The sequence below is a fragment of the Lithobates pipiens genome, unplaced genomic scaffold (genome assembly GCF_037356315.1).
Source record: "Lithobates pipiens isolate NorthernLeopardFrog02 unplaced genomic scaffold, aLitPip1_a1.2 Scaffold_3, whole genome shotgun sequence".
NCBI classification, from domain to species: domain Eukaryota; kingdom Metazoa; phylum Chordata; class Amphibia; order Anura; family Ranidae; genus Lithobates; species Lithobates pipiens.
In genome coordinates this window covers 42,455,768-42,479,264 of record NW_027507790.1, presented here as the reverse complement: position 1 = coordinate 42,479,264, position 23,497 = coordinate 42,455,768, and the positions used below count along the sequence as shown (strand labels likewise).

The 23,497-nt window shown below is 42.6% G+C and overlaps 1 protein-coding gene across 2 annotated transcripts in view; it reads right to left on the bottom strand.

The window, feature by feature from the left end:
* Positions 1-23,497, bottom strand: part of SMPD4 (sphingomyelin phosphodiesterase 4) — a 75,604-nt gene that overhangs the window by 42,697 nt on the left and 9,410 nt on the right. Inside the window, exons 4-10 of one of the 2 annotated variants that reach the window (XM_077461556.1) lie at positions 19,258-19,333; positions 18,988-19,096; positions 18,776-18,828; positions 16,412-16,560; positions 15,712-15,841; positions 5,989-6,060; positions 719-802 (exon numbers count right to left, since the gene is read on the bottom strand). In XM_077461556.1, the coding sequence (XP_077317682.1) occupies positions 719-802; positions 5,989-6,060; positions 15,712-15,841; positions 16,412-16,560; positions 18,776-18,828; positions 18,988-19,096; positions 19,258-19,333 (673 nt within the window). The remainder of the gene's footprint in view (positions 1-718; positions 803-5,988; positions 6,061-15,711; positions 15,842-16,411; positions 16,561-18,775; positions 18,829-18,987; positions 19,097-19,257; positions 19,334-23,497) is intronic. The other variant, XM_077461557.1, reaches the window with a different exon arrangement.

The window sequence follows — 23,497 nt, the reverse complement described above, 5'->3', positions numbered from 1 at the left end:
TTCAAGAGATTCTATTTGATGCTCACATTCAATTTTTTTTTTTTTTGTTTAGATAAAACACATAGGGGCAAAAAGGTAGAAGTGGTGTTATATTGTGATCTAGCACTACACCTTTGTCTTATAGTGCATGGCTATTGCTTGGCAAGTTTGGACTGATAACTGATAGATCAAAGTGTAAATCACCTACATAACATGTACAAGGGTGAATGCATCTTTTCAATCACAAAAAAAGTAACCAAAATCATAGCCACGATTAGATTATCCAGCCAAAGCAGTTTAGTATTTTTTATAACAGGTCTCAGCAACTTGCAGATAGCAGAGGTCTGATGTCTTTATTAGCAGAGAGAAAGCCTGCAACAATTTACAAAGCAGAAGAGAAGCAACATCCACAGAAACATGTTAAAGCCAAACTCTAGCCAAAACCCTTTTTGGTTTCATAGTGAATAACACGAGGAAAAGTCAGAACCTTACTGTCTTGGTGACAGGAGGGTGTTTTGACTGGAGTCAGGCTTCAACCAATAAGGACACATTCCTTAAAGCAATACATCACAGTCAACAATTGTTAACGTGCCCTTTAATGCAGCTTAAGATCATCTGTGTACAGCAGAGCCTCATAGCACATTGGCTTAGGTAATGTAAAATGGCAGAAAAAGCCCACTTCCCCTCCCCTTTAATATGATTCACATGGCATAAATTTTTCCCATAAAGCTGGAAGTACTTGGTAAGAATGGAGGGACCCAGGTAGACCAGGACTAATGTACGAAGTGCTGGACACACTAAGCCTGTAGTGGAGAGCTTCCAGCTGGGAGATGCACACCGGAGCCAACAGGTGAAGAGAATAAGGAATGGGGAGGATTGGGGACAAAAGAAATAGAGAAACAAAACACAAAATTATGGAATGAGAGAAAAAAACAGTGTGGAGAAATGACTGGGCATCATGAACGCAGATATCCAAAACATTTCTCCAATGTACTTTTACATTAATTAAAATTACATGTATGCTTGCAGTGTACTACTACTCCTACAATGCAACTAGACTGGTACATACATTTATTTCTCTAAAGCTACAAATGCACCATATAAAAACTATACAAAAACAAGACTCAAGAACTTACAAGACAAAAGGACTCAAAGCACAGAAAGTCAAACAATGCAACACCGAGGAGCCATTCAAAGTTTGAAAACATAAAATTACACTAAAAATTGGATGTAAAGCCAATATGGTGTACATCTGAAAATTATGGAAGGAAAAACTTTTTTTTGTTTTTTCTACTCACCGTAAAGCATTTTCTCAGAGTCCTTTGAAGGACACAGCTAGACAATAATTAAGCAACCTAGGGTTATACTGCTGCCTATAGGAGAAACGGACACTAGACACAAGACGACTGAAAGCCAAACCCCTTGATGCTATAACCTCCTCCCATCTTACACCTGCTCAGTTGTAGCAAAAGAAAAAAAAACAATGGCATATGAGGGGGACAGAGCTATGTTAGGTTACATGAAGACAGCTTAAAGCGATTATAAAAGGCTAATTTATTTTAAATTAACAAACATGTTATACTTACCCCTCCTCTGTGCAGTTGGTTTTGCACAGAGCATCCCACATCCTCCTCTTCGTAGGTCCCCGTTTGCTGCTTCTAGCCCCTCCCTCTTTTGAGTGCCTCTCAGCCAGAAGCTTGTTACTGGGGGCACCCAAGCCGAGTCAGAGCTCCATGCATCATTCAGACACGGAGCCCCGACCTTGCCCCTCTCTCCCCTGATTGGCCGATTTGGATTAACAGCCGCAAGGGCCAATGGCGTCGTTGCTCTGTCTCAGCCAAATCAGGAGGAGTGTCCTGGATGGCTGAGAGGATCATGGTCATCGCTGGAGAGAGAAAGGGCTCAGGTAGAGAATTAGGGAGGTGCTTGGGGGGGGGGGGGGGTGAAAACAGTTCAAGCAGATCATTAGTCACTGGATCACTTTCAGAAGCGGCAGGAGGGGACGCTCCCCGTCCGCTGGCGTTTCTTGGGCTGTTTTTACCGACGTGCCCGAGAAACAATCCGACTGTTCGACTGGCTGGTCACAGAGGCAAAAAAGGAGACCAGATCTTCTTGGATCGCCTCTATGGCCTTGGAGGATTGGAGCGACAACATGACATCACTTCGGATCTAGGACAGAAGTAAAACAATCGTGTTTTATTTCCTTTCATTTTAGCAAAAGATCAAAACTTTATATAGTTTAAATCTTTTGCCTTCAAAAAGGTAAAGAAGTGATGTGGGGTCTTTTTGTCCAAAAAGAGGGCCTGCCATCCTTATTTATATTACAAGGGATGTTTACATTCCTTGTAATAGGAATAAAAGTGATAAAAAAAATTAAGGCCCCTTTCACACATGCGGACGATATGTCCGTATTTCATCCATCCGTTTGCGGATGAAATACGGGCATACATTCATCCCTATGGGATAGCGGGTGTTTGCGGATGAACATCCGCAGACACACGATTTCGTCCGCCTCCGCTACTGTCCGATTCTGCAGACGGAGGAAAATCCTATTTTTCTATCCATCTGCAGAGTGGATTGGATGAACACGGACAGACGGTCCGTGCGCATCCGATCCCCATAGAGGAGAGCGGAGAGCTGACAGGGCGGTCCCCGCACAGTGTGCGGAGACCGCCATGTCCGCAGCCAGCTCAGCGGGGACAACGGAGCGATCCCCGCTGAGCGAGCGGATCATCACGGGGCGGATCATTACTGATCTGTCCCGTGTGAAAGGGGCCTTAATCAAAAAAAGATACAAAGAATAAAAAAAACAAAAAACAAAGGGCCTTCCATGCTCAAGTGTGGAAGCGAACGCATATGAAAGTCATGCACGCATATGTAAACGGTCTTTGCACCAGACGTGAGGTATCCCCGTGAACATCAGAGCGAGAGCAATAGTTCTAGCACTAGACCTTCTCTAACTCTGAACAGGTAACCTGTAAAAATTTTGAAAGTCACCTATCGAGATTGTTTTCTTTGTTTTGTATTTTTTTCTTCTAGGTACAGTAGGTTTTTACAAAAAATAATAAAATGGTACGAATATATATTTTTTTATTATCAACCAAACAATGTGTAAACAAAAATATCTAAATAAGTCATTAAATAGCGGTAACTTAAAGAGGGATTCCACCTACAAAAAAAATATTAAAAGCCAGCAGCTATAAATACTACAGCTGCTGACTTTTAATAAATGGACACTCACCTGTCCCGGGTTCCAGCAATGCCGGCAGCCGAGGCTGATCGATCGCTCGGCTCTCGGCTGCTGCCGCCACCATTCTAGGTGAGGGAATCAGGAAGTGAAGCGAAGCGAATCAGCTTCACTTCCCAGTTCCCTACTGCGCATGCACGAGTCACGCAGCGCAATAGGAATTGTCCGCGCTGTCTCTGAGACCCGTGTGTGTCCCAGCAGACAGCGCGGCAGGACAGGAAATGGCGTAGACTCCCATGGGAGTCTATGCCCGGAAGTGGGTGAAAATACCTGTCTTTGACAGGTATCTCCACCCCCCTCCCCCCTGAAAGGTGCCAATTGTGACACCGGAGGGGGGGAGGGTTCCGATCAGCGGAAGTTTCACTTTAGGGTGGAACCCCGCTTTAATACAAGCCTTAGAAACCGTATTTTAAAATAATTAAAAAACAAGGAATGTGTGAATATAGTTATTTTAAAAAAACAAAAACAAAAAAAAAAAACCAAATCATTAGTGACAGTTCCAGAACTGAATCCCAGACAAGCAACTCAATCCAATAGTGAATGTCAAAAGTGATTTATCCACGTCCTAAACAAGACATAACGAATGGTGCTCAGATGGATGCCTTCACTGCATATGACACACGCCCCTTACCAGACATATATGGTCTAAAGTTAGAGATCTCACTCGTTCAGGGAACATCCAAAAGAGTTCAGCAGCAAGAGGGAAATTCATCCCGACCCACTCTTAGCAATATAGTGATCCAAGAGTATCAAGCACATGGAATAGCAGACTTCTCTCCCAACATATGCAAAAAGAGGAAGACTTCGTAATCTAATACGTTTAAAAACAAGCATTAAAAGCATCAAATGCACTTACACTTAAAGCGGAGTTCCACCCATTTAAAAGTCAGCAGCTACAAAAAGTAGCTGCTGACTTAAAAAACAGACACTCACCTGTCCCCGTCCAGCAATGCGGGTGCACCAAGCCTTGCTCCTATCCGCATTGTAACTGTGGGAGCCCGGCTGTGGCTTCACAGCCGGGTGAGCCACACTGCGCGTAGTGAATGGCCGGGCAATCTTCTGGGACCTGTGACATTTCCTAGGAGATTGCAGGGAGGGAGGGGGGAGAAGTGAACTTCCTTCTGGAGAGGAAGCAGGAGCCTGTCAAAACTGGGTACCCACCCCCCCAAAACACAAAATGACATGCCAAATGTGGCATGTCAGGGGAGTCAACAGTACTTAAAGCATAAATTTCATTTCTGGGGGGAAATCCACTTTAAAGACGTTTAAAATCAGCGAGACACAAATCGTAACAAGCAAAGTGGCGGCCAGCACTAGCCTGCTCATGCGGAATGACGTCACAAAAGTATATGTGGTCAAGGCATCCGAGTACCGTTTGCTATGTCTTGTTTAGGACACGGATCAATCACTTGGACCAGCTTGGTTCAAACAATAAATTTAAAACTCAATCAAACCTGGAGTTAAGCTTTAAAGGACTGGGAAAGAACAGGATTGTGTGCTTAGCCCCTCAGAGTACCAGATTGAACATCAGAATAATTGCAACATGGTGTCACTTTATTTTGGAGGACCTCACACTTGTGTTCAAATGTTGGTTTCATGGCTCTGTGTTTAACCTATATACCAGAGGTAAATTAGACTGTTAGTTACGGTAGCTGATTTTTTTTGTTTTGTTTTTTTTACCTTGGGTACCTATGCCATTTTAATAACCCCCTCTTGCAGGACCTATATCCTTTAATATTCATTTTAAAAATATCTACAATGTATGTCCCATGCACATTTTTGATTAATGGAAACAACTGGACATAAAAATATAGTAAAAACATAAAAGAACTGGGAAAACCTGAACTCATTGGCTAACTGAGATTTCCAAGATCCGGTATGAATCTACCAGTAGCGGTTGATAGTACAAAAACAATCTTCCAATTATAACAAAAAAATATAACTAAAGTAAAAGGAACATCCATTTATTTTAAAGACACAAAGCAGTAGGGGGTAAGTTTGTGGTATTAGGTTTATAGCCTCTGGGGGGCTGGCCTTCAGTCTTCGTGCTTAGTATCAGTTTTTCTGTAGCTGCAATTATTAAGCTATGTCACTCAATGGATGATTGAGAAAGAGGGATTTAAGCATGTCTTCCAAGTCACACTGAAATGCGACTTTGAAATTGGGCAGCCTCAAGTGAAGTCACACAATTTCAAAGTCGGATTCAGTGTGACCAAAGACTTAAATTTATGTGCAAGTAATATCAGCTGTGCAAAACTCATACTGTAACCAAAGCAAGAGGTTGTGTGCAGAGTTCAACAAGATGCTCAATCTCTGCACTGAAGACACACAAAAATATTGTAAACGTGCAGCCACCTTTTCAAACAGTTCCCAGGTAACTGGAACACAATCACTTATGTGGTCTGTGAACTGGTTACAATTCTATGAACTGAGAATTTGCTTAAACCTCACCCATTTTTCCAGGTATGCAGCAGCACGTTACTTCTCCCACCTAACAGCACTTGTGCCTAGTGACTAGCTCAGAGCTGTTACATGGGGCAGGAAGAGTGCTCAGCCTTCTGTAAGACAACTCAGTTTGGGACGAACACAGGGCTTCCTTCACTGGCTTCCCGACAATGGCAAGCATCTCCAGCCGAGGAAGGTGAAATGACCCCGTTACTCCACCCAGCATGTGCAAAGTAAATGTCACTTTAATAAATTTAATTTGCACATTTGCTTAAGTATGCATGCATACATATTACATCTTGCAAACAAGCCATTACCTTAGCATGAGGAGACTGCATTTTGAGGTACATTTCATGAGAGTAATGATGAAGCCACATCTCCACAAATATCTGGAAAAAAATCCCAAAGTAAATGATGACTGACTGTATTTCATTCATAGTTTTTTTATTTTTTATCACATGCTTAACTCAATTATTAATGTAAATATGCATATTAATATGTATCTACTTTTTCTTTCACACCACGCTAGCTGCAATACTTGTTATACCCAAGTATGGTCCACAAATAAGGATGTGGACATCATTTTGGGTTGGAGATGGCAATGCCATGGGTTTAGACAGAATGGCTAGAGTCTGTACAGGTGACAAAGTACACTGGTCATAAGAAAAAAAAAAAAAAAAAAAAAAATAGAGGCTACCATTGCTAACCTTCTGAATAATACAGCTGTCTGGATAAATCTAGCTTTATTAACTCTGATGTGAAACAAAAGCTGTATCCCGTAAGCTCACCGAAGCAAATCAGCCGTAATGAAGTCTGCGGCAGTCTTATTCCGGGCTCCTGCCAGGCCACACCCACAACACATTTCACTCCGCCCCTCGGAGATTAATTGTGGCTGCCGCACAATGAGAAAATTAATGTCAGTGCCCATTTAATCAAGTCCATCACCAAAACGTACAAATCTTTCAAAGTCCAGATTGTTAAAAGAGTAGATTGCCCTGTTCTGTAGCAATTTTTTCTCCCTCGTGTAGAAGGGAGGTAAACTGGATCTTTAAAATTAGATACTTGCATCCCTCTTCTGGAGGACATCACCATCCATCCCTGTTTTTAGATTCAGCAATAAACTTGTTCTAGGATTCACTAATCAAATTCATTCATGGGGTTTATTAATTTGATCTGACCTCCATTACCATAATACCTTTGTCTTTGAGTGTGTTGTTGGGGGATTTCCATCATTTATAAAATTGTATAATTTCACATCATTTTCTATACATTTTTATTTTTCTATTCTAGTTTTTATTCAGGATAAGATTAAATTCTTTTAAAATGGGTTATTTTTGTATCTTAAAATAATGGATTTATATACATGTCTTTCTTGATACATTTTCATCGGCCCTGGTAATTATGGATTTTTGTGGCTGGTGTGTGCTTTTTGTGCACATGAAGCTTAATAGATTTTCACCTCTGTGACCAGACCCACACACACTTAACATTAATTTTCTCGCTGTATGACAGCCGATGATGCATTTAATCATCTTACTCTGGAGTCTCCACCCCCATGATTAAGCTTCGAAGGGAGGAGCGAAATACGTTCAGGACGTGACCTAGCGGGAGCCCAGGCTGAGACTGCCACATACTTCATTACAGCAGGTTTGCTTTGATGTGCAGCCCAAGGGATACAGCTTTTGTTTTACACTGATGTTTGGAGCCGGGACAAGCTCCTTCCCTGGCTGGGAAATTTACAGCAGTGGTCATAGGACTACAACCCCTCACAGCCTGGGCAGCAGACTCAATTCTCTATTAACTCTGAGTGACACAACCAGACCAAGCACACAGCAAATACATTTCTGAGAAAAGTCATAAATCTTAGTTTCTGCTAATTTTTATCTTCCTCTGCAGATATGTACCTATAGGTAAGCATTATTATAGGCAGTGTAAATATCTCTTAAACATGTACAGTTTTGGATTTACATTGAATGCAGCCAGTGACATCCCTGGCGCATGTGCTCTGAAGGAAAGGCCACGGGTTCCATGAACAATGGCTCCCGCATGCGAGTGACGTCACGTTGCTGGAGCCTGCGAACCCGGAAAAAACTCCGGGAAAGATGTCTGCCACCGCCGCAACAGCTTCATTCTAAGGCAACTATTTTATAATGAGCTAGTAATCGATGCATACTAGCTCATCATGCCTTTGTCTTGCAGGGTTTTTTTTTTTTTTTTTTTACTGAGGTTTACAACCTCTAAGTTTTAGTTTTGGATAGAATGGAGAGGAAATAGAACACTTGTTAGATTTTTATTGCTCTCTATGCCCCTGTTAGGGAGATCCACTATTTGTCACGTTTACCATTATTATGGAAAGTAAAATAGAAAATCCCAAATATTGGGTTCACCCCAGATCAGTATTGGAGAATAAATGTTCCAATGGGGGACACTAGTTCTGGGCTTCCCTCATCTTTTTTTGGCTATGGGATAGGAAGAGAAGGAAAACCTCCCCAGTGTGACTCAGATGCTTAAAAGAAATAAAACATCCCTCCCTTACTCAATTGAAAAAAAAAAAATATATATTCAAAAAAAAAAAAATTATATTATATATATATATATATATATATATATATATATATATATATATATATATATATATATATATATATATATATATATATATATATATACACACACACACACACACATATACATACATACACACACATACATACACACATATACATACACATTAAAAAACAAAAAAACAACACACAGCTTTAATTCAAGGGGTTGAACATAAATATAAAAATTACAAATTTTACAAACTGCAACCATTTATTATACACAGCCCCCATATTCAGGGGCTCAAATGTAATTGGACATACACACACAGATTATATATATCTCTATCATACATAAAATGTTAATTTTTAATATTTTGTTGAGAATCCTTTAGGCTCGGTTCACACAGGGGCAACACGACGTGACTTGAACTGACTTGACCTGACTTGGACGCGACTTACAACACTACTCCAGGCCAGGCGACTTGCCGTGGCCAATCAGAGAATGAGCTCTCAGGGGGGAACTCCTTTTGAGAGCTGATAATTCTCTGAGAGTCGCCTCTGTATAGACAGAGATCAGACTTGGAGGCGACCTCCATTGAAATCAATGGGTACCAGTCGCCTACAAGTCGAATTGAAGTAGTACAGTAACCTTTTCTGAAGTCGGAGCGACTTCAGTAGCGTGCATTAAGACGGCTCTCATTCACTTACATTGATTTCTACATGTTGTGCGACCTGAGGTGACTTGGGGCGACTTGAAGTCAGATCTGAGTCGCCCCTGTGTGAACCAGCACTTACTGGCAATGACTGCCTGAAATCTGGAACCCATGGATATTACCAAAGACTGGGTTTCCTCCTTTCTGATGCTTTGCCAGGCTCTAACTGCAGCTGTCTTCAGTTGTTCTTTGTGGGTCTTTCTGCCTTTAGTCTTGACTTCAGCAAGTGAAATGCATACTCAATTGGGTTGAGATCAGGTGATTGACTTGGCCTTTGCAGAATAATCCACTTTTCCTTCAGAAGCTCCTGGGTTGCTTTTGCAATGTGTTTTAGATCATTGTCCATCTGTACTGTGAAGCGCCATCCAATCAACTTTGCTGCATTTGGTTAAATCTGTGCTGACAGTATATCTCTAAATACTGCAGAATTAATCCAGCTGCTTCTGTCACATCATCAATAAACACCAATGACCCAGTACCAAGGGAAGTCATGCATGTCCATGCCATCACACTGCCTCAACTATGTTTTACAGGTGAAGACGTGTGCTTTGGATCATGAGTTGTGCCAAGCCTTCTCCACACTTTTCTTCCTGTCATTCTGGTACAGATTAATCTTAGTTTCATCTTTACACTGCGCAGGTGCCGGCGGATATAAAATGGCCGAACGCCGGCTTTAGTGGGCTGTTTAGATGCCACATGTGGTGATATTGTGTTCCCCCCAGTAGCACAATATAAGGTGGGTTTTTGGTGATGTTTATTGCAACATCTCCCTATTATACCCGTTTGCTCTTTGTTCAGGTTTTATAATTTTTATAGTCATGATAATATTCAAAGATCTACGTTTATTTATAAGTACTTCCTTTCCTTTGTTTTTTTAGACCTGTGTGCGGATTCGATGCGGGCCATCTATGAGTCTCTGGCATTTTCTGGCTGTGCATCTCCGTGGGGTGATTTATCAATAACTGGCAGACAACATTTTTGATATACATTTTATATATACTCACAACCATTTACTTTTGACGTGAGATCTATTCTCATTATTTTTGCTCATTCACAAATAGATGGTATGTACCCTGGATGTATATGTTTAGCGCTATGCGAATCTTGCCTTGTTGAACATGCTGTTAAAGTGGTTGTAAACCCTTACAAACCACTTTGACCTACAGGTAAGCCTAGATTAAGGCTTACCTGTAGGTCCAAGAAATATCTCCCAAACCTATACGGTTTAGGAGACATTTGCCCGTAGACAGCGGCGCGCAGGTGCACTGAGCGCGGCATTTCCAACAATGGAGCTTCCGCGTGTGTCGGCTGCCGTGCGCATGCGCGGGAGTGACGTCATCGCGGCTTCGCCGAATGACAGCGGCGGAGCTGCGAGACCCCACCGAAACGATGGATGCGTCGGACTACAGGGGACAGCGGTGACATCGCTGGCTCCTGTGTCAGGTAAGTGACACATAATGGGCTACTATGCGATGCATAGTAGTCCATTATGCTTTGCCTTTGCAGGGAATGAAAGAGGAAGTAAACTCATCAGGGTTTACTTCCTCTTTAAAGAAATTTTCCAGATTACAGCTATTTGTTCTCCTTAGATATGCCTCTGAAGAAGGGAATGTTTTCCTGAAACATGTCAGGCGTTTTGGAGTTCACATTATAAAATCATATAGGAAACCTTTGATGTTGTGTAGATTATATATTCATACGTATGATTCCACACACTGATATATGTATGGATTTTTATACTTTTTTTGTTAAACGATTTTGTGTACTATTTTTGTGAAAAAATTTGTCATATATTTTTTTACTTATACTCTGGTCTGCCTTAAAAGTCCTGCTGTACCGAGGGGTACTGTGATCTCCTTGTTAGGGGTTCTGTCTATTTAAAATCTTAGTTTCATCCGTTCTTAGAATGCTTTTCCAGTGGATTTTTTTTTTCCAGATGTTTTTTTGACAAAGTCTAATCTGGCTTATGAATGGTTTGCACCTTGTGGTGAACCCTCTGGATTTGCTCTCATGAAGTCTTATCTCGATTATAGACTGACAATGATACATCCATCTCCTGGAGAGTATCCTTCACTTGTCTGGATGTTGAATTGTTTTTTTTAGTTTATCATAGAGAGGATCCTGCAATCATCCACCACTGTTGTCTTCCATGGACATCCAGGCCTTTTTATGTTGCAGAGCTTACCAGGGCATTGTTCTTTCCTCAGAATGCACCAAATTATTGATTTGGCAAATCCTAATGTTGCTGCTAGCTCTCTGATGGATTTGTTCAGTTTTTGAAGCCTTACAATGGCCTGTTTCACTTGCATGGACAGCTCCTTTTAACGCATGATATAGGTTCACAGGAATAGATTCCAAATGCAAATACCACACTTACAATTAACTCCAGACCTTTTAGCTGCTTAATTGATGAATAAAATAATGAAGGAGTAGCCCACACCTGGCCATGAAACTGCTTTTGATTCAATTGTCCAATTACTTTCAGCCCCTTGAAAAAGGGGGATGGCTATTATTAAAGCGGGAGTCCGCCGGGAGTTCCGCCGTTTTTTTTTTTTTAAAAGCCAGCAGCTACAAATACTGCAGCTGCTGACTTTTAAAATAAGGACACTTACCCGCCCAGCGCGCCCGCGATGTCGGCACCCAAAGCCGATCTCTCGATAGTCTCTCGGGTGCTGCCGCCGCCATCTTGGGTATGGGAATCAGGAAGTGGAGCCTTTCGGCTTCATTTCCCGGTTCCCTACTGCGCATGTGCGAATCGCGCTGCGCAATAAGGATGGACCCGCTGCCTCTGGGATCTGTGTGTTTCCCAGCAGGCAGCGGGGGACTTTCGGAAAGGGGCGTAGATTCATGCCCCTTTCCGCAGAGAGCTATCCCGGAAGTGGGTGCAGATACCTGTACTGTGCCTATACTGTAGGATTCCAATGAGCGGAAGGTCCACTTTAGGGTGGACCTCCGCTTTAAGAGCTGTAATTCCTAAACCCATCCTCTGATTTGGATGTACATACCCTCCAATAAACCTGAAAGTATGCACTTTCAGCCCATATCCATTATAGAACTATATCTTGAATAGGTTTTGGTAAATACCTGAAAAAATGACATCATTGCGCAATGACGGCAATGAGGCTCACGTGCTCCATGAGGAGTCACATGACTGACGGTCTTTTGAGGTTTGGATCGCGTCTCACTGGAAGACGTGGTGTCGTCATTACGTTCAGATTAAGACGTGGTGGCGGCAGTACATCCTGATTGAGAGTTTGGCCTAGACGCCTCACACAGGGTCACACGATTGGTGCTGTTTTTTCCATCCATCAGCTTTCAGAGCAAGGTGTGCAACTCACGTTGGTGGCCATGCTTCCAGATCTGGTGCCGTGAGCGGAGCCACACCTTTCACCTGCAATCATCTGACCTCTTAGGTATTTTATAAATATGGGCAATGTGGGGGAGCTGCGTTATGCCCCAGTTGAAGTTCATTAGGACGAAATGTATTATTATTATTATAGAGGATTTATAAAGCGCCAACAGTTTTCGTAGCACTTTACAACTTGAGGGTGGATAGTACAAATAAAATACATTTTAATACAGTAGGAATCAGAGGGCCCTGCTCCTTAGAGCTTACAATCTAAGAGGGAAGGTCAAGAGATACAAGAGGTAATATAACTGTGGGGGATGTGCTGATTGAGAAGATAAATGTACAGTTGTTAGGTAGGGCCCAGATAGGCTTCTCTGAAGAGATGAGTTTTCAGGGGTCGTCTGCAAGTGGATAAAGTAGGAGAAAATCAGACAGATTGAGATAGAGCATTCCAGAGGATGGGAGAGGCTCTAGAAGTCCTGAAGGCGAGCATGGGATCAGGTGACAAGAGAGTTGAGAGCAGGAGGTCTTGGGAGGAGCGAAGAGAATGATTAGGTTGGTATTTTGAGACTAGGTTAGTGATGTAGCTGGGGGCCAGGTTGTGGATGGCTTTGTAAGTTATGGTTAGTATCTTGAATTTAAATTGGTGGCTGAGTGGCAGCCAATGGAGGGATTGGCAGAGGGGTATAGCAGACACTGAGCGGTTTGTGAGGTGGATGAGCCTGGCAGCGGCGTTCTTGATGGACTGAAGTGAGGATAGCCTATTTAGAGGTCTTTTTAAGCCAATGAGGAGGGAGTTGCAGTAGTCGAGGCGGGAGATGACCAGGGAGTGGATTAGAAGCTTTGTGGTGACATTGGTTAGGAAGGAGGCATATATTGGAGATGTTGCGGAGGTTGAGATGTCAAATTTTGGCTAGCGATAGGATGTGGGGCCAAAAGGTTAGTTCAGAGTCCAGGATTACACCTAGGACCTTGGCGTGGGGGGACAAGTTGATAGTTGAGCCGTTGATATTGAAAGAGAAATCAGGAGGCACCTGAGGGAGGAAATATCATGAGCTCAGTTTTGGATAGGTTAAGTTTGAGGAAGTGATGCAACATCCAGGCTGATATGTCTGCTAGTAAGTTGGTAATGCGTGAGGAGACAACAGATGGAGAGCTGGGGGGGGGGGGGGGGGGGGGAGTGATAGATTTGAGTGTCATCAGCATAGAGATGATATTTAAAGCCATGGGAGGCAATCAACTAACCCACAGAGGTGTAGATTGAGAAAAGGAGAGATCCAAGAACAGAACCTTGGGGGACCCCAAACTGAGAAATGAAGAGGAGACGAGGAAGTAGACTTGTAAGTGACGCTATAGAAGCAGTGGTGGGATAGGTAGGATAAGAATCAGGAAAGAGTACAGTCACATAGACCAAAGGAGTGGAGTTTATTAAGGAGGACGAGGTGGTCCACTGTGTCAAAGGCAGCAGAGAGATCCAAGAGAAGTAGTACAGAATAGTGTCCGCTGATTTTGGCCATTAGTAGGTCATTTGGGAGTTTAAGGAGAGCAGTTTCCGTGGGGTGTTGAGGGCAAAATCCAGACTGAAGGGTATCAAAAAGTTTATTCATGGTCAGATGGTTGCTTAGTCAGTTGTAGACCAGTCTTTCAAGAAGTCTGGAATAGAAGGCGAGTAAGGAGATGGGACGTAGGTTGTTAAGATTGGTGGAGTTCAGTGAGGGCTTTTTAAGTATGGGGGTGACTAGTGCATGTTTTAGAGAGTTTGGGAAGATGCCACAAGAGAGGGAGAGGTTGAAAATGTGAGTGTCGAATTGAGTCAGAGGGTGAGCGTAGCATTTGCGAGGGAGCAAGATCCAGGGGGCAGGTGGTTAGATGAGTTTTAGTTAAAAGTTTAGCAACCTCAATAGTAGCACGGTTGAATGAGGGACGTAATGATTGTATCTGTGGACATGGGTTGTTGCGTGGGGGAGGTTTTTGCGCATTGGAGATCTCCTCAAGAACTGTATCAATCTTAGTTTTGAAGTGATTGGCGATCTACTGGGCAGTGAGTGAGTTAGGCGGTGGAGGCAGTGGAGAACAGAGTAGAGTGTTGAAGGTAGAGAAGAGTTGACGTGGACTGGATGAGAAGGTGTTAATGAGTGTGATAAAGTAGGTCTGTTTGGCAGTGTGGAGGCAGGAATAGTATTTTAGGAGGGAACATTTATATTGTGTCAAGTCTTCCTAGAACTTAGTCTTATGCCACAGACGCTCAAGAGCACGGCTACGTTTTCTGAGACTTGTGTCGTCTGTTTGCCAGGGTTGTAGCAGTCGGGGGTTAATTCTGCGTGTAGTGAGGGGGGGCAGCTTGTCTAGGGAGGAAGACAGTGAGCTGTTGTAGATGAAGGTGGCTAGGTTGGGGCAAGACAGGAGGTGAGATTTTGTCATAGCAGAGAAGAGAAGGGTTGAGGTAGTGAAGGTTTCTACGTGTAACTGTTAGGCGGTTTGAGGGAGAGGAGGTGGAAAACAGGGAGAGAGCAAAACTAATAAGGTGGTGATCAGAGAGTGGGAGAGGATTGTTGGAAAGGTTGCACGGAGTTCACAGATAAGAGAAGACAAAGTCAAGGGTGTTGCCGTTGGAGTGAGTATCCATTTCTTCAGGTCAAGAGATGAGGTAAGACTGAGAAGTTTAGAAGTAATAGTAAGTGCATCGGGCTCGCATTCTACAGCTCCCTACATTGCTTTTTATCCTTCTGATCAAATTTTTTTGTACACAGCTGTGATTTGATGTATGTACTTTTTAGAATAAATCCACTTTTTTGACCTGTACCATATGGAGCCTTGTTGCCTTTCACTATTCCCACATTGGTTCGGTTGAGAGTACTTTTCTACCCATTGCCTACATCTGGATCGTTCCACAACCGGGTTCCAGCTCCATCCTGTCCTGTGGGAGTTCCAGGCTTTGATCGCTATAAACTGAATTGACCCACTGCTGCTGGCATGCGAGTCCACCTTGTCTGGTAAGAGTATACACCTATATTCCCTGGGTGAAGGACACACTATCCCTGGTGTTACATCAGCCAGTCTTACTTCATCTCACTACCAAAAGTGTTTTCTTTCTAAGAGAGGATTCAAAGTCCTCCTTATTTGTGGGCTATTTGCCTTTATGAACTCACTATATTGGTGACTCTATATATCACTGGTTACAGCCACTGGAATTTGCACTCTTTATATAAACATGAAATGTTGGTATATAATTTTTCAATGCACTGTACAACGTTGCTTTCATGACGGTTTATAGCACTACACTGTGTGTGTGTGTGTGTGTGTGTAAATATATATTTATTTTATAAATAAAGTTTTGCCTATAGTTCTACTTTAAGCAATGGCTTTGAAATGCTTTCAGGGGTGGGGTGTAAAGAAACGGGGCTGGACATTCTGACTTTGACTGGCACATACCTGCAATAATGTCTCCGACCTCCAGATCTCCTGGGCTGCAGGGTCAACATTCACCAAGTGCTGATGTGAAATATGCCTCTTTAGAAGGCTAGGGTGAGTGCCATAAGATGTCAGTGATATGGATGGAGATCTAAGAAGAAAGGACAGTGATTAGATTTAATAGTAAAAAAAACAAGCAGGTTCTAGTCAGGTTAAAAAAAAAAAAAAAAAAAAAAAAAAAAAATCAACAAATAGTAGCATATTACATATATTTTTGCCCTGTTATAGCCTAAGCATATAGTATCCACTATAACAATGTTTGAATTTCTCACTAAGCCATTACCATTTTAATTAATCAAAGCTGTGTGCAACTATTACTTAAGACCTAAAAACATACCCAATGAAACCTGTACAGGAGTAAAAATATGTAGGCTGCAATTACTGAACTTTGCTTGGAAAAAATGTCATATGCCTGGCAGCTTTACTGACCCAAAGACTAACGCTGATCAGGAGCAACTATGCAGATCAGAGGTGTTGACTTTGCTCTGACTTTTATGGCTTCATGCTTGTTCTGAATCAGTGACAAAGTACAGGCAATGAGTATTTTCAGGAGGGGGTGAGCAATAGCTTCTGTATGGCAATATAAAGCATATTAGGTTCCCTTGCACAAAAATTACACAGAACCTAGTTCTATGAAATATACAGACAGAAAATCTGCTACCTTGGAGCTGGCGATGGCACGGCCCCACCAGGATTGGAGAAATTGGGAGGTGGAACATTTCCCTCTGTTGGAAGAAACCATTTTAGGTATGTATCCACCAGGATGAAATAGGCACTCTGGGAGGTGCTTGCCAGGTGATCAGAGTCAGTCTATAATAAAGAATTAATGCACACAGTTAACACAAAACATTAGCAATCACTATATAAAATTATTAGGCCTGCTGCTTTTTCCTGCAGGCTATGGCAAGATTTGTCTGCATTTTCCTTTCATGTACAAAATAAAATAGCTTTATTAAAAAGGTAAAAAGCAGGAATAAAATACGTTATATAATAACAGAGAATAAGCGGATTGTGTGGCCCAAATGGCCGTTCTAGGACAAAGAATAACAACGTACCATTACAGGACACACATAAACATATACACACAATGAGGGAGTACTTGCACAATAATCAAGCTATACAAAATTAGCAAGATATGTAATGTGCATCTCAAATACATGTGGTATACATTTACATTTTTTTTTTTTTTTTTTGCTACTGAAAGGGTAATGTACTGTTCACTGGTCATGTACGTCAGGGGTCTCAGACTGCGGCCTTCCAGCTGTTGTGGAATTACAAGTCCCGTGAGGCACTAGTTCCACAATAGCTGGAGGGCTACAGTTTGGCACCACTGACCTACATGACCAGTGAAGATGATCCAATAGGCTTCACACAACTACAACAAATAATTTACTTCTGTTTAGAGGGACAATGAAGGAGAAGCCAACTATTCATTGGTGTTCCTCCAAGATCACAGCAATTTGCGAGTTTCTTTTTATCATACATAACATTGTAAAGTAAGGTTTATTTATTTCAGTTACTTATATAGCGCCATCAATTTACGCAGCTCTTTACATATACACTGTACATTCACATCAGTCCCTACCCTCAAGGAGCTTACAATCTAAGGTCCCTAACTCACATTCGTACATACTAGGGACAATTTAGACAGGATCCAATTAACCAGCATGTCTTTGGAGTGTGGGAGGAAACCAGAGTACCCGGAGGAAACCCACACAGGCACAGGGAGAACATGCAAACTCCAGGCAGGTAGTGTCGTGGTTGGGATTCGAAACAGCGATCCTTCTTACTGCTAGGCGAAAGTGCTACCCACTACACCACTGTGCCGCCACCGATACGGATATTGGCGCCGATACTAAGCATTTGCATGAGTATCGGTACCCATGCAAATGCGCCGATACCTGAAACCGATACCTTCAGGTTCGGATCTTTCACCTGTCAGTGCGATTCCCCCGCTGACAGACGAAATGTATACAAAAGAATGTAGGCAGTCATTAATTAAGGAGTGGGGCCGCCACGTCCTTACCAACCAATGACGTTTCAGTTGGGATTTCCCTTTCTCGCAGTGGACCCGTCCCGCCTCTGCCCCCTCTTGTGGCGGCTCGGTTTTTTGTGTCCTCCAGCGAGGTGCTTCTCCTCCTCGGGCTCCTCTACAAGGTGACAGATCTGCCTGCCGAGTAGTGTGTCCTGCACTGAGCCAGGCTTTGCTGCTGCAAATGTTCTTGGAGGGGGGAGGGCAGGTCTGTGCAGTGACTGGGTTCCCAAATACCACTCTCTACCCTAAATAACCCCCCCCTCTCCACCCTAAACAATGACCCCCCACCTCTCCAAAAAAAAAAAAAATAATGGAAAAATAGGTATCGGTATCAGCAAGTACTTGAGGAAAAGTATTGGTACTTGGTCTTAAAAAAAAAAAAAAAAAAAAATGGTATCGGTGCTACCCTATAAACAAGTACTGCATATTGCCCTGTCTCCCTGATCAGAAAGCAGCTCAGAATGGCATAAAATACACGTGGCCAATCACAGCAGTTATCTATGGGAAGCTGCCAAAGAGAGGTATGATAGAGATGGGAGCAAGAACAGAGCCAGCAAATCACACAAATTTGCTTGGCCAATTTAGACTCTTCCACAGTGTTGAAGAGGAAGAAAAAAAAAAAAATAATAAAATAAAAAAGGATATAAATGGTATAAGATTTGTTGTAAACACACAATTCTTTTGTGACCAGCAATTAAGAAGCCTAACACATCCTCCAAAATGAGTAAATAATTCTAGGGAAGTAAGAAGTAGCGTTTCTTCCTTTATAGAGTAGGATACGATTGGTTTATGTAGGTTGAGAGAAATTGGACTGGTACTGCTGTGGGAAAATGGATAAAGAAAGGGGAGATGACCCTGGCAGCATTCCATGCCTTGTTCAAAAACAGAACTCGTATTTGGTGTTGCACCAAATGTGTTTGTTTTTTTTGTTTTTTTTATATGGACAGTTGTTCACAAATAAAATGTTATAGCCATAAAGTCTTCACTTACTCTATGTCTGATGAGGCAGATGGCAAAGTGGAAAACAAAATACTCGAAAGGGTCTGAGGAATATATTAAGGAAATCATATGCCAGATTCACCAATTGTACTTAACAGAAACCATAAAAATGTATCACTAGGTAGTTTCTCCAGTGTCATATTTTACAATTACCATTTCAGACACTGGATGAGTATGAATGAATATACAGTTATAAAGGATACTCAGGGCAAGATTGAGGCCAAGCCCTCCAGATGTTGGAAACTGGATCTTGTTATGATACAGAGGACATTCAGGTAAAACTCGCTCCTGTATAGATGCACGGACTGGACCCTGATCGACCAAAACAAAAAAGTGAGGTAAGCAACAATTAAAGGAAATATGATTAGCTGGGTTGCGTATACTGACAATTTGCATATTAATTCTATGACAGCCAATGATAACAGTGGGGATACTGTGAATATTTTGACAACATAATAAAAAGGATAACTTACTGGCAGATATGAAACAGGGAAATCATATTTGTATTCCTCTGCTTGTAGCTTGTAAACAAGCTTCATCATTGCACCACTGTGTTAAATAAAAAGTAAATAAGATTTTAATTCAGAAAAAAAAAAAAAAAAAATTACAAAAGAAAAACCATTAGGAGATAACAGACAAAAGTTTATCAACAATTACAAAAATGAAATCCCAATTCAGTAAAATCGGTAGTAAAGTGCTGTGTTTTTTTTTCTTGGCAACCTGCAAGGTAAAGCAATAATGTGCTAGTCTGCATCACATACTAGCACAATATGTGAAACTTACCTGAAAACGAAGCCCTCCAACGCCGCACTGCCACAAATGAGAGGGCTTTCATCTTCACCTGGTCTTCCTGCCAGGTGCGGACTCCGACTGTGTGAATGGCCGGCGCAGCAATGACATCATCAGGTATGACGTAACGGCCCAGGTGGGCATTCTTTCAGAGCACATGCGTCATCGTTTGCATGTACAGTAAATATCTTATTATAGGCTTACTGATACCGTAGGTAAAAATAAGATATGGGAGTTTACTCCCACTTTAAAACTACGTTTTTCTTTTTTTCCCCCTTTTGAAGGCCTCGTCTCACCAAAAATCATTTGGCAAGGGACAATAAGATTTTGTTACTTACCAGAAAATCATTTTCTAGGAGTTTTGAGGGTCACTGGAATTCAGGCACAGTTGGGTTACACTGCTGTCTAGAGAAATATTGGATACTGAGAATCAAAATTTTCAGAACCCACTAAGTCAATAAGACTAAAGGGGTAGGGTGCTGTGTATACAGGGACAGGAATCTCAGTAGTGTTGCTAAGGGCATAACAAGTCAATCTAAAAGGACTTCTAATCAAGAAGATGCAGATTAGCAACAGCAGTAGGACCTATCCCTAGATGAACAGGTTCCCCAGAAGTCATCATGACATACTTTGTCCCTGACAGAGGGTATCTGCAGGAAAATAGGGTTTTCCACTTGCCATTGATCCAGAGAGACACTCGAGCAATCATCTTTGCCCACCACGCAAGATCTTAGGTGAAACTAGGTGCATAAACCTCTCCTCATGGTGCAAAGGCTGCTGGATGAGAGCAACCAGTTCCCAAAACATTACCATTTAGGGCAGGGATAAGCAAATAGCTGACCTCCAGCTGTTGCAAAACTACAAGTCCCATCATGCCTCTGGTGTCATGTTGGTCAGAGTCTTGCTATGTCTCATGGGAGTTGTAGTTCTGCAACAGCTGGAGGTCTGCTAATTGCATATCCCTGATTTAGGGAAACAGAACCAATGCTCAAAGAAGGTACAGGTATGCATGGGCAACACTAGGAATCCACGTCCTTATCCAGGTAGAAACAAAGAGAGCTAGTCCAGATCAACCTTGTTGATATGGATAAGCGAGCAGTGATGCCATGTACCCAGAAGGGCTTTTATGCCCCAAGGACAGGAGTGTGGATGCCCCAGCTCCAGACATCGCGTTAACATATGAGTTGGAGCAAGGGATCAAGAGGTGGGAGGGGTGCTTTGCCCCTGAATGCAAGAGAAACAAACTATTCAAGGACACACCAGCACTCCCCCAATCATCCCCCACTTGTAGAATTTGTATCTGAGATCTGACTTTGAGCCCTATGGCTGTCTGGGATGAAACTGCAGGCACCCAATAAAGGAGGAGATGAATATGGGCGAGATTCAGCTGGCCTCTCCCTATACCACCCGTGCCAAAGAGACAGTATCCCTCGAAGGCCAAGGAGGCAAATGCTCTTTGGATGCGACATTAGCATTCCAGTATCGTATAGAGGCTGGAGGGCAAAATCTGCCAGATCAAGTTGGAAATTAAAGAGTAGTTCTAGCTGCTGGCTGGGTCAATAGAGTCCTTACAGCGTCTACCTGTCTAAAAGGTTTTCCTGTTCAGGTGGGTCACTGGACCAACATTAGGTATGGTTATACATTTAACAAATTCCCTCTCAAAAGGAGAATAGTTCAAACAATCTTGGGTGGGACGCAGGACCTTTTAGGTGCTTCCAGTCTGCATAGAGGAGTAACACGAATAGCAGGTGAAGTGGAAGAGTTTTTGCCACTGTAGGAGCTGAAAATTCTAAAGCGGAATGCAGAAGACCATTTCTCCAAATGCAGGGTAGTAGGTACTGCATCAGTGAGTTCCAAAATGATCCTTTGCAACCGTGAGGTGACGGCAGGAGACTGTGGTGCCTCAAAAACAGTCTGTTTAGAGATAGACTGCTGGAACTCTAAGACAGCACATACATTGATCATTTTCTTGTTCTTTCAACCAGCGGGTTGAAAGAAAAAAAATAAAAAATAACCCAATTCTATCATCCACACATTCGAGGTGGATGGGGGAAATCACTCCCACTGAGTTAATGTGTTCAAGCGGCAGGGATACTTTCCCACTGTCAAAATACACCAATGAGCACTGCTGGCTACAGCCGGCGGCGCTAATTGAGCAGAATTTATCCAACAGGCTGGTTGTACATAAGTTAATCAGTAGATCAACTTCTATACAACCAGCCTGCCCATACGTGGATTGAAATTCAGCTGGTACCTGCTAAACCAGGCAAATTTCGTATATGGTTGGCTTAAATCTGAAATCAGAGATGGTCACAGCAACCAGTGGTCTGGCCACTTCTAAGGCAGACTTTGCATTGGGATCGAGCACTAAAGAGCCCGTGCGGTTAGTATCTTTTTGGAAATGGGTGCACCTAGCCACAAAGTTTTGAGCTGTCGGGAAGCCACTGACGAGAGGGAAGGGACTTAAGGAGAAGCTGATAATGTAGACCCTAAAATTTACTAGATCACCGGACTCCAGACTGCAATCCTTGGTTCCCTGAAAGATGCCCTTGAAACTGTTAGGAGAGTATGGACTAGGGTCACCTGTACAAGCGGAATTGCCCCCTCTATGTCTATGTGCAGACATTTTGCGCCCGTGTAGTGGTGATGTCCCAAACCAAAGCTTAAGACAAGGCCTCAGGATCTCGCGAACCCAGGCAGCTGGTGCTGATGAGGGTCAAGCATGCCTGAAGTTGCAGGACACTGTAAGTGGACAGCGAGAACACAATTGAGATTGGAATTCCATGTGGTGCTTTCCACAGCAGGAGTTGCAGCTGGGTGGGGCTTCCTCTATGCTGCATAGCAGGAAAGATCCAGCAGATGATGTCTGCACTTAGTCCCCTTTAGCGTTAACCATTTCTCTGGTAAAACCAGCAGTATCAGAGAGCTGCTATATATTGATCATCTTAAGTAATGATGTTAGTGGGGAATCTTGTTTGAAGACAATGAGAAGCGCAATCAAAAGGGCACTAAAAACACTAGCAAAAAAATGGTTAGACTTTTCTCAGCATAGCTGAAGAATAGTAGTCCACCCCCTAGGACACTAGCAGAAAATGGAGGCATACTTGGTAGTAGAGAGGTTATTCTGGTGCAGTCTTGCAATTTTTCTGTTTGCCACTGTTCAATCCTCCAGTAGCTGGCAGTATAATCCAACTTTATCTGAATTCAGAAGTTCCCCGTAGAGACGAGATTACGATAAATGAAAAAAACAAAAACAAAACACATACTCGCCTAGGTGGATGCAGCATTGGTCCGATGCTGCATTTGTCCCCACTGCCTTTAAGCCTGAGCGATCAAAGACCGCTGATCACTCAGTTCTCAGTCTTAAGTGAGCAAGAGAGCTGGTGATCGTCAGTCACCAGCTCTCTGCTCTGCCCTTCCAGCACTCACTGGAGTTCTGGGCTGTGGAAGCGGCTGGCTCAGGCTCTCAGTGGTGCGCTAAGAGGCTGAGCCAGCTGCTGCTCGGGCATCTAGGTGGATCCAGACATTAAAGTCTGGATTTCTCCAGAGGCTTGACCAGCTGAGTAACATCAGCCAATGGTGGGCTTTGGCCTTAAAATCTTCCAGATTCTGCATTTTTGTATTTGCAATTACAGATCGCTATTTAATTGTAAACCTCACAAACCGCAATTACAAAATTAATTTGATTAACGACCTAAAAGAATGTTCAGAAATGAATCTCATACAGTAAAAAAAAAAAAAAAAACAGTGCAACCATTCCAAAAACACAAAGCACCAGCCTAAACCTATACCATCCAATTCTGCTGGATGGAAATTTTACTGACTGGACCTCTGAATTTTAAATTCAATACCCCATGGTCTATGAGAACATTTCTTTTTTGGCTAGATATAAAAAGAAACAGACCTTATACTGGTCTGTCTCAA